The following is a 12,261-nucleotide window of genomic DNA, read 5'->3' as shown; positions in this document are numbered from 1 at the left end:
TCCTCATTGGGCTATTTTTCCTTGCTGGGGCCTTCATACATATGTACAGGGGTAAGCAAACAGATCCACTGGCGAGAATGAAGGAGATTAACTGTGCCTCCCTTCCTCCATTCTATGAAATGCTTACTCTATCTTGGGGTCAGAGTTCTCTTGCTTGAGGGTACACTCGGGCACACTATTTTATCTAATTTTTCTTACTCTTGTTTGTTCAAGTTTATATAGTTTAAATAGGAAATATTCAAGTTGATATTGTTACTCTTCTTAAAATATTTCATTTTCCTTGTTTCCTTTCCTCACTGGGCTATTTTCCTTATTGGAGCCTCTGACCTTATATCCCCCTGCTTTTCCAACTAGGGTTGTAGCTTAGCAAGTACAGTAATAATAATAATAATAATAATAATAATAATGTGGAAACAAGCCGAGGTTAATCCTACTGGTGGGGAGAGTCCAGTCAACTATGGATGGACGAACACTGGGGATGGTCTCCAGCCCCTATGGTTCACTGGAAACCCTGTCCCCAGCTCTATAACTAAAGCTGACAATGGAGAGGATTAGGACCAAATGATGGCTGAGGAGCATGAGTTTACAGACAGTGTATGGAGCGAGGATAGTGATAATACCGAGGAAGAAGACAAATAATGCGATTTTTTCCCTTTCTACTATACCTAGATTCAAAATCCTACATACATATACCAAAGGCACTTCCCCCAATTTTGGGGGGTAGCCGACATCAACAATAAAACAAAACAAAAAGGGGACCTCTACTCTCTACGTTCCTCCCAGCCTAACAAGGGACTCAGCCGAGTTCAGCTGGTACTGCTAGGGTGCCACAGCCCAACCTCCCACATTATCCACCACAGATGAAGCTTCATAAAGCTGAATCCCCTACTGCTGCTACCTCTGCGGTCATCTAAGGCACCGGAGGAAGCAGCAGGGCCTACCGGAACTGCGTCACAATCGCTCGCCATTCATTCCTATTTCTAGCACGCTCTCTTGCCTCTCTCTCACATCTATCCTCCTATCACCCAGAGCTTTCTTCACTCCATCCATCCACCCAAACCTTGGACTTCCTCTTGTACTTCTCCCATCAACTCTTGCATTCATCACCTTCTTTAGCAGACAGCCATTTTCCATTCTCTCAACATGGCCAAACCATAGCAGGTAATAATCTCAATTTATAAAAAAAATAACATTAAAGCATTATACCTCTGTACCATAAGAGGACTGGGATTGAATAACACTTTCATTTTCAAATTTTTATAATAGCAAAATAAACAAGGAGAAAATATACACCTTTATTATCAGCTGCAAAAAATTATATATATCTTCCTGAAATGCTCGAGACAAAAATAAATAGGATTGAATGTGTTATAAGCCTTGAGTTTCTGATAATATTACTAGTTCATTTTGTATGGGAATAATATAATAAATATTATTCACATCTGTTTTTATTGTATTTTTTTGTAAGTTTCTTTTCAAGTTAGTAAAGAATTCTGCTTTTTGTATCAGAGTATGATCAATTGTTAATTTTGTCAACTTTTATCAATACTTAAATATACTGACACTGCTATGAAAATATTGGAAATGGTCTCAATTAGTCCTAATTGAGACCATTTCCAGCCTTGCCACTCTTCACATGAATAAATCTATTTCTCCATTCAGTAGTCAGGAGACTTCTAATGCAACATTCTGAACTACTGTCCTTTTGGCCTTGCCGTAGTTCACATGAATAAATGTCATTTTGCAACCCCTACTATTGCCCCAGTAGCAATACAGAAATACATTCTGTGAGGATCAGGCATGATAATAATGTTGAACCTTTTGCTGTCTTACACACTCTTGGCTCCTGGGCTCTCTGACAAATTCCCAATTGTGCAAATAACTTCTCACAATTGAAGAGATGGCGACTCTGTAACTGAAGCGACGCACTTAATTCACACCATATTATGTTGATCTGAATTTTTATATTTTAGATTTGATATTATAAGGTGACTGAAATGCCAAATAGTGACTTTCATAAAACAGAAGGCTTCTGATGGCTCAGCAGATAAACTTAAGCCCCCAAACCATCCATCTTTTGCTCAAAGGAGCAGTAAAGTCATGTAGCCATAAAATTTTATAATGCCTTTCAGCAGGGATTTTACTTTGGACTAACTCAGTGGAAAGTTGCAAACAATATCACTATGCCACAATGAATACTGTATAGTAAAAAGTTAAGATCTTTGAAAGCTGGTGACGACAATTTTATTTCTGTCTTAGAGGTATGTTTTGCCTAACTCAAACATCTACATGCAGTTATAGTATACCCTTTCTTTTCAGTGGGTCTAGTACAGTTTTTGTCTTCCATATTTCTTTTTTTCAGGTATAAAGTCTTTAAAGAGTACTGTAATGGAAATGATAGTTAACTACATTTTTTGCAAAATGTGATGAAAGATACCAATATTATTTCCTTTGTGACAGGTCTTCTAACACTAAAATCCCTTTGCACAGGTCATTTAAAAAAAAAGGAAGAAATATTTTCCTTTTTCTAAGGAATTTATAAAACTCAATCAAACCATAATTATAAAATCTGCTTTATTGCACACCCTAAAACTATACTTACAGAATGATAACAAGTGTGAGTAGAGTAAATTCTAACAATATATTCTAATATGTCAACATACGCTTCAATCTGCTTTTGCAAAAACAATGGCGACCCTACTCGGGAGGTATATCTGTAAATTAAGCAAAATAATGATTATTTACCCATTCTGTAAAGTAAGCAAAATAATGTTTTTTTTCCCATAAACAAACAACAGAAAATATAGTTAATATATCTCAAATTTTAAAAGTAATTTACATTTCTCTTAGCTATGCAAACCACTATCCTTTACGTAGGGAATACAGCATGTTTTCAGTGTGAGCTGGATGGCTGCCGAATCGTTTAACAAGGCAGTTAAGTGACAGATGGGAACAAAGCCAAGGGCGAGGGTGAAGAGCCCCGCCTCCCTTCATGCCAAAAGCTCTTCATTTATGACCTTTTGGCTCAGGACTGAAAGGGGGTGGTTGAGGAGGGAAGTTTAAACCTTAAAGACTCAGGTTTGTATACCTTAGAAAAACACAAATCACTTTTAATATTTGTTATTTATTCCTACATGAAATACAAACCATCGTCCTTTAGGTATAGAGGCTCACTGATTGGTAGGTCAGAGGTCCCCCTAGAACCGAAATGGATGGTTCTTTTTTCCCTGGAAAAGTCAATATACCTGCTCCTGTACAGGAGCAAAGGAGAGGGCTCCAGCAACCTCCTATATGCATATCATAGCAATATATAGGCTGATAGGGCCTGACCTGTTCAATAAGATTGGTACGTGGTCAAAGGAGGAATCCCTTCCCCCAAAAGGAGGGATTCCTTACCCCGAAGGAGGTAGTTGTCCGGAATAATATACTGTACCTAGTGTATAATGATCAATGGGTTCGTGTACTGTAATTCCACGGAAGTTCCCCTTGTCTAAGGAGCATGGGGAAGAACTAATGCTAACAAGTCAAAAAATTTCTCATTCATCAATTACCTCATTTGAATTGTCTATTACCAACATGCTGTATTTAGATTTTAAAGAATGGAGCTCAGAAATGTAGTTTACTAGCATTGCCAGATCCAGCGAGTAACATTTTAAGCGTTTTGTCCCTGTGAGGGGGGAAGAAGGAATGGAAGAGAATAGCCAGTCATTCTGCCATCATTCGAAACTTACATCTATCCGTTAACATAGACAAAATGCTTACTGTCCTGCATGGGAGCTGGGCTTGCTACATAACTACTTAAGCAGCCACCAAAAGATCAAGTTCAAGGGTGCCAAAGGATTATGGGGTCCTTTGACTGGCCAGACAGCACTACATAGGATCCTTTCTCTGGTTACGGTTCATTTTCCCTTTGCCTACACATACACCGAATAGTCTGGTCTATTCTTTACATATTCTTCAATGTCCTCATACACCTGACAACACTAAGATCCCAAACAATTCTTTTTCTTTCAAGGGGTTAACTACTGACTGTAATTGTTGAGTGGCTAATTTCTTCTTGGTAAGGGTAGAAGATACTCTTTAGCTATGGTAATTGGCTCTTCTAGGAGAAGGACACTCCAAAATCAAACCATTGTTCTCTAGTCCTGGGTATTGCCATAGCCTCTGTACCATGGCCTTCCACTACCTTGGGTTAGAGTTCTCTTGCTTGAGGGTACACTTGGGCACACTATTCTATCTTATTTCTCTTCCTCTTGTTATTTTGAAGTTTTTATCCTCTGGTTATTTTCAAGTTTTTATAGTTTATATATAAAAAATTTATTTTAATGTTATTATTGTTCTTAAACTTCTCGTAGCTTCTCCTTATTTCCTTTCCTCACTGGGCTATTTTCCTTGCTGGAGCCCTGGGGCTTATAGCATCCTGCTTTTCCAACTATGGTTGTAACTTAGCAAGTAATAATAATAATAATAATCATACATTACTTATTTAGATAACAAAATTAATTGCACAAACTTTAGTGACAATGTATATAACTGGTGTTTAATTTGTTTGACTACTACAAAATAATAAAAAGACCAAAAACTTACCATCAAACTGTTAGGTCTTCCATTAAAATCCTCTTGCTTAGTAAAGAACTCGACTGAATGATCCAAACGTTTATGGCCGCCAAATTCCTCTGCATCAGAATCAAGTACGATTTTATACTTTCCACCATTTCCTATACCAATCTGAAAACAATAAAATTATTTTGTCATTATCTTCTTCTTACTAGATAAATTTAAAGAAATTCTGGTCAATCAACCACAATGTTCTTTGAATACAAATTATATGCAGCATTGTATATCTATTTAATAAAAAATCCCTCTGGAGAACATTTGTAATGACCATTACACAATCTACCCAAAACTGTATTTCACATAGTTTTCTGTTGATTTAATATTTTCTACATTAATGTACAGTATACAAATCTACATCCATATCATATATTAGTGAAGCTTTATTCCCAACGTAATAACCACAACTGTTAGATCTCTTTACAGAATCACTTGATATTACTTTCTGTTAATATATACCAATTTTTAGCTTCATTGGATATAGTCAGGTAGAGAAAAAAACAGCAGTAAATTTAATAAGACCTTTCTAGCTGCACATTACTGTTGTTGAATTTGTGAAATTGCAGTCTAGTTAAGTCACTAGGAAGAACCCATCATGATACAGGTATAGCAATGGGAATATTACTCTACTTTGGTTATAATGTACAGAATTTTACTTTGTGACTTTTTCCCCTCAATTTTAAAAAATACTACATAACTAACCATTTAAATTGAGAACATTCATGCCTTAATCTTTACTTAAGGTCAACACTTTATCAAATAATGAATACTGATATATTTCATAACAATTCCACTAAGCATATAAATTCCTCCACAGCAACACATGATGATCCAATGATGGAAACATTCTTAAGAAGGGAATTTTGAGGGAAAAAAAAAAAAAAAAAAAAAAAAAATGGAAGAGGTGCTGAGTCGTCTCCAAGGAGTTTCCTGTGGAAGGCTAGAACAAGGGATCCAAAAAGATATGAATACCAAAGAAATATTGTCTCCTCTACTCTACGGCCACTGCATCAACGGACAAAGTACAAACTCAGTGTGACAGTACAGTATATGGGAAACTTTTTAGTTCAGGGTCAATTGAATTTGAAACTACCTCCAATGCTATAGGCGACTCCATTATGTCATCAACTCATAGACAAGAACCGTGGGAGAAAATGCTACCTACGCATCTATTTACGCCCAACAACAATCTTACGTTCTTTTCTCTGGGTTATCGCTGTAGGGGTCACAAATGAGCCAAATACCCTACATGAATGTTGTACTGCTTAGATTTGTTTCAGGTAGTGTTTAATAATCACCCAATGCCCAGACCAACATATAAAAGCCCATGATGTCCTGAAATTGCATATTAGCAAAAAAACACTAGTGAAGAAATTTTTCTCCCATCCTGAGTTTTAGGGAAGGAGACAGGATCAGCATTTTTTTAAATTAGGGAGGTCATCGAAATACAGAGTCCCTGATGAAAGGGACTTGGTGGTCTGGGGATTTTGAAACAAATTACCTTTTGAGGATGGGGATCTCAGTATAGTTGTAGAGTAGATACCGGACAGGGGTTACTATCTCTTTAGGGATAAAGTGTAAAGTGGATCCCATCTCTGACAAGGGCTTCTTTTTTGCTTAAAAAAAAAAAAAAGAATGCTTGGGGTTAGGAGCAGAAAATTACCTGGGATTATGGTAATGAACTCCTGGTCCCTCCCAAAGGCCAAAAGTTCACTGACTCTTGCTCCTCTTTTTCAAGATATTAAAATGTGTTTTTTTACAAAAGTTCTTTAAGGGAGATGGAGGAATTATTCAACTTAGCCAAAACTCAGACACCCTATCCACAGACAAATATATAAGTATTGGTGGAGAATATCTATGCACAGCAAAAGCCTGGGAGACCTTATGAAACACGTTATGTCCGAGTCTAGATCAATGATAAAAGCACGCTTGAAAGATTTTGTCAATACCAATTTATATGACAAGATGGCTGTAGCTTCCTATCCTCAAAGAAGTGCACCAAGAAGGAAGACAGGAAGTTCGCGGTTATCTGACAAGGTTACCTATTCAATAGAAAGGCCATCCAAGCTTTCCACACATTGGTACATTATTGTCTCAGGGATGAAAACCTCTTGCAGCTCATCAAATAAGTTAAGTTGTGGGCTGAGAAATCTCTCTTGTGAATACAGGAGAGAAAATCCAAGCATGAAGGTTCTGGGGCAGAAAGGAGGAAGTAAAGAGAAATCAGATCCCTACTTTCTGATACAGCTGTTCAGACTGAAACAGGTGAAATGTTGGTCTTAAGACATTGAAGCAGTGGATACCTAGGACCGCTTGGCCACAATGGAGCTATTAGCTCAGCTGTCCCTGAAAAGTCCTGAAGGATATTCAAAGCCTTCAAAATAAAACTCATTGGAGGAAACATACATATGCTTGTGGTTTTTCTTTAGTTGCATATACAGGTCTATCTGAAGATAAGGAACTACCTCTAGAATCTCCTAAACTCTGATCCTAGGTCCATTCTCATACAGGACTGTCTGTCTGGATAGGGCATCCACCACTATGTTGAGCGAACCCAACAGATGGAATGGTGACAGAAGCCCATTTCTCTCCTGAAGGAGCTTCATAATGGGAAAAATCACTGCACTGAGAATTCTTGAGTAGGATCCCCATCTCCTGAGGTAATAGACAGCTACTTGGTTATCTATGAAAATCTTTATATGGGAGATTCTTCTTGGACTGAAGTCTCTTCAACGTCAGACAGATGTTCCAACATATTTATGTGAAATCCTGCAAACTGAGGGGACCATTTCCCAAAAACATTGGTCTTCTCTGAATGACCTCCCAACACAACCATAATGAGTATGTATAAAGGACAATGGAAATTGAGGAAGGGACCAGTGAGATAGATATGCATAAGACATTTGATGTCCATGGACTGAGAATTCTTTTGCAACTGAGTCAAAGGTCTCAAAACCCATTCCATGTCACTCTTCTCCACCCCCAACAGAGATCTTTCAACCTGACCTTTAACACAGGGTCGACTATTGAGGCAAACTGATGGAGGACCAAAATCTTCTCTACTTGCCACCTGGTGGAGAACTGTTTGAATGAAAGAACCTGACATTGCTTAGAATTCTTTGCCGAGATGATTTTGTTATGCTTAGAGTGGCTTTCACCATATTTCGTTGAAGTCTAGCCACAAAAATATTCTTGGAATTACTCTTGATTTTGCAAAGTTGATTAAGAAACCTAGATCCTGAACAACCTACAGGGCTTGATTTGTGTATTTAAGGCAATTCTTTCGTCTCTGTGTAAATTACCTAGCTATCTAAATAACCTATGACCAGAATTCCCAGGACATTGTAGAGTAGATGCTTGTTCATCTGAAAACATTGCTGAAGCAACCCTGTCATTCAAGCGTGTGTCCCTTCCCTCCTTTGACACATCTGAGCACAGTTGCATGTCAGGAAGTGAAGGTGAAGTCGAGTGGGACTCCCTTATGAGGGTTTATAGTTATGCAACAGGTAAGATCGACCCCATCTTCCCACCCCACCAGCACGAGGAGGGGTGGCGATCCCTGGAGACTAACCAGCGATTCTTTAAACAGTACTTATATGAAATTTCTAGAAAAAGGTGTTTGCTTGAGGCACGACCTTCCCCAGTAAGGAATGGTGGCTGAGAAGATTCTGTCCATGACAATGTAGTTATGAATGACAGAACAGACACACTACCCCATTAGGCTGGCTTGCTGATGTGATTGACAAACTGATCGAATCTCTTTAATACCAGCATGTCAAAGTGTTTCAACCTTAGCTTGGGTAAGAGAGACTTTTCCTCAATTATCACAACCGTTAGAATATGACAAAAGCAGAAAGTCAAACTCGACCCTGTCACTATTGCCTGACGATGGAAGCCAGGCTCACCCATTCGAGAGATACATCCATAGATGTACAGTATGTATCTTTAGAAGTGGACCCCAGTTACTACCCAGGTGAGCATTTGAATTGACAGTTGAGGAGCAGTATTCAGTTCGTGGCCCAAAGACCTCAACTGATACAATGAACAGTAGCGGGAGATGAATGATTGACATGCTACCAAGGAAAACAGTATCTTTGGCATTGAAGGATTGTGTGTGTGTATTAGTAAACATCCAGTAGAATAACTAGTGAAGACCAGCATATAATGCGTAAAAAAAAAACTGTTATGTGAAGACGATTATGTGGTTGGCCTTTAAGTAGTGATTAAGTCGAGTGTTTTACTCTATTTGCGATCGTGTTTTGGCGTACATCTCTGTTTATATAAGTGAAGAAAACAGACTGAATATCATATCTGGAGAAATATGTGCAGATATCTTTCATTGAGAACAGTTTCCTTGAATTGCAATATCAACAGTTGTGATGATCTATGGTAATTCATTACTGTATTTGTTTTATTAGGTATATATTGGGGCAATTAACACTAATGTGGGCAAAGGTCCGTCATGTTAGATTCAGACATAGCCTGTAATTCTATATATTTTGTTGGAGCATCAAGAAAAGTTTTATTAATGTGTATAAGATATAAATGCTCAATTGCCGAAACATTTTTGGGAGTAAAGTCAAGGATATGACAGTTTTTCCACCAAACTCTGAGGGAAGTACATAAATTTACTATAAAGATGAGTTTTGAGTTGACATTGGAATCATTTTATTATATATCTTTATCTTGTATATTAGACACAGAATAATGAACATGTATGAGTGGGTTACTATCATACAAGCCAAATTAGAATTAGAATTGTATCTGATACCCACTGTATTTGCACCCTTACTTCCATTTCCATTGTAAGATATTAAGTTTTTTTTTTTTAAATTTTACTTTAAAAATATAAATACCTTTTTATAATTGGCTTAGTTTAGTCCTTAAATATTCTGAACCAGATTACTCAGGCTTCTCAGAACTACTAACTGAGGCAATGATAATATATAAAAAATTCACTTGAGGTTCATGTACTTGTTAGGTCCCCTTGCCCAGGACTATAACAGCGGGTGGTGTCCTGAACTTATGAGTGTTCCGATGGAAACTATTGTGACAAGCAATACATGCTGAGCTACGAAAACTTGCCCCATTGGTTTTTTTTTTTTTTTGTCACTATTTTAGGGATATTTTTTAAAGAATTTTAATGGTTTTCGCTCCACCGTGGATAGCTTCGCTCGCAAATAAGAAAACCATCACTGCTCATATGTTCTGACAAGAAAACATGCTGCGCTGAGAAAACTGGCCCCATAGGTTATTATTTCTTTTGTCATTATTTCAGGGGTATTTTGTAAAGAGTTCTAATGGTTTTCGCTCCACCAAAAGTGAGTTTGCGCACTATATTTAGCCGAGCGCGCTAATCGCTACACTGCTGTATTCATCTTGTTTTTGTGAGCTTCATTTGATGTTCCTTAATTAAATTACTTTGTTTTTGTAGAAGTAATATTTGTTTTTGTGAGCTTCATTTGATGTTCCTTAATTAAATTACTTTGTTTTTGTAAGTTTAATTTAATTTACATTCCTTAATTATGTCATGCAAGGGTTAAAAACAAAAGCGTGTTCATCTCAGCTGCTTGTTTTGATATTACCCACATGTTAGGCATATAGAGTAGGCCCATATCCTATACAATTTGATATAATTTTGCTTAATTTTATACTTCAGGAAACATATTGCGGATACAATACACTATCGATGGTAATGGACACCTATTCCCCCTTATTAGTCTGTTATTGCAAGGTTCACACACACGACATACACAGCAAAATGGATCTGCAAAAATACCGCAAGTAATGAATGACAATGAACAAGGCAATAAAACAATATTCAATATAGTATACTGACCTTATAATCACTGTAACTCTTATTCGGATGAAAATTGAAAGCAAATACGCAGCATCCTCGTTCAAACACAATAACTTTATCTCCATTGTGTTTCGTGCTAACAAAACCCTGAAAAAGAGTGAAGGTAACAAATTTTAACATGTATACAAACAAAACACTATTGTATTTGAAAAGATATTCACATTCAGGTACTTTAACATTAAAAACATGAAATGGTAAATCAAAGTGATGGCAACAGTTAGAATAGGATAGGGAAGTAAATATTAAGCATTTTCAAAGTACCAATAATTTGTTTTACATAAATAAGAATGCAATGAAAATGACATTCTATACTTGGCAGAATCGTACAACCACTACTTGAAAAAATTTGGAAATAATTTGTATTTTCCCTAACGATACAAACCTTAGCTATTTATAAGGGGTATTACTCTTGGCAAAGTTGAAAGGACGAGGCAATAGAATTTAGCGAGGATTAACATTTTGTAGGAGTAACTGAGGAGACCGAGACATTCCCAATACCACCTCGTCAGGGTATGGGGACGCAACAGTATTGGGATAATACTAGGTTACACAAGGGACCAATGGTTTACCTGAGGTCAGCTTGTGCAGACAACCCAGGATGTTGATTTCCCCAAGGGACGGGAGGATAAAGAAGGGATTCACATTCAGACTAAGACCCAGGTAACCAATGCCCTAAGGAGCTTGAGGTACTAAACCAGCTATTGTGCAACCACCTCAGGACCAATAGAAAACGTATCAAGGTTCCTGTGGGTCACGTCTTGCAGGTAGTGGGCAGTGAAAGTAGTTTGGCATTTCCACACACCTGCTTGCAATACCTGCATCACAGAGCACGTAGTTCTTTTTGAAGGCCAGAGATGTAGCTATGCCCTTGACATTGTTAAATAATGTACCTAATGTAATATATATAATTTGATAAGTAGCTGAAGGGACAGATGATGAATCAAATCTTTTTAAGTTGATCATCCTACCTTTTTACTGAATTTATTTGTGTAAGATAAAAGTTATTCACTTGAATGTATGAAGTTGGTGTAGGGTGATGTTGCTAGTCGTGAGACAATGTTGAGTGGACCAAAGATCTAATGGGGGGAATGTGGAAAAATTAAAATAATAGTTAAGAAAAATACAATTTATTTTTCATTATATAATAATTCTTTAATTTAATTAGAATGTTATTTTTGTATATTTTGGTCCTTCAACCTTGTCTAATGACATAATTTTTTTGTAGCACACCCTACTCCCTGTAGGGCTTGAAGAGGCTAACTAGACATGCAGTCAGACAAGTAGAGGTACAAGAATAGGAATAGTATTTTACAATCCTGCACCTGTTTACGTCACTGGTCAGCCTGGTGTAGACTGTCAAAATTAGATACCTGTGTAAAGTATCTGACAATGAACTATGGAGAACCTGTTAAAAGATAGGCAGTGAGAGTGATTTGGACTCCTTTCTGCTTTTGAAAGTGATATAGACTTAAGCTGGTAAATACATAGTTTCTAGTTTTGTAACGTGAGTAATTTTTAGGATATTAGTGCAGTGGACACTTCAGTGTAAGAAAACCCCACGGTTGAATATATATTCAAGAGATTTTTTTTAACAGACTCTGTTCACTTACTGTGTGAATCTTGAACTGTAAGATGGTGGGGTTCTCCATTAAGCTTGACGATTTCTTGTGCCGCCAGCTGGAAACTTTGAAAATGATTGTAGCATAATTTTAGGAAGTTAATATACGATAGTTGATAGGCTATTTAGCTGTCCCCTCTCGGTGTAACAGTGAGGATTGTAAGCTTTG

General features: G+C 37.2%; 1 protein-coding gene across 1 annotated transcript in view; it reads right to left on the bottom strand.

Annotated features, from left to right (window-relative positions):
* Positions 1 to 2,552: 2,552 nt before the first annotated feature.
* The window catches only part of AGBE (1,4-alpha-glucan-branching enzyme), a 101,720-nt gene continuing 92,011 nt past the window's right edge, over positions 2,553 to 12,261 (bottom strand). Inside the window, exons 14-16 of the mRNA XM_068384402.1 lie at positions 10,454 to 10,561; positions 4,588 to 4,728; positions 2,553 to 2,714 (exon numbers count right to left, since the gene is read on the bottom strand). Coding sequence (XP_068240503.1) covers positions 2,667 to 2,714; positions 4,588 to 4,728; positions 10,454 to 10,561 — 297 coding nt within the window. The 3' untranslated portion in view covers positions 2,553 to 2,666. The remainder of the gene's footprint in view (positions 2,715 to 4,587; positions 4,729 to 10,453; positions 10,562 to 12,261) is intronic.

Source organism: Palaemon carinicauda, chromosome 12, assembly GCF_036898095.1.
Source record: "Palaemon carinicauda isolate YSFRI2023 chromosome 12, ASM3689809v2, whole genome shotgun sequence".
In the NCBI taxonomy this organism is placed as follows: Eukaryota; Metazoa; Arthropoda; class Malacostraca; order Decapoda; family Palaemonidae; genus Palaemon; species Palaemon carinicauda.
Note: the sequence above shows the minus strand (reverse complement) of the source record. Positions and strands in the feature narration are given on the sequence as shown.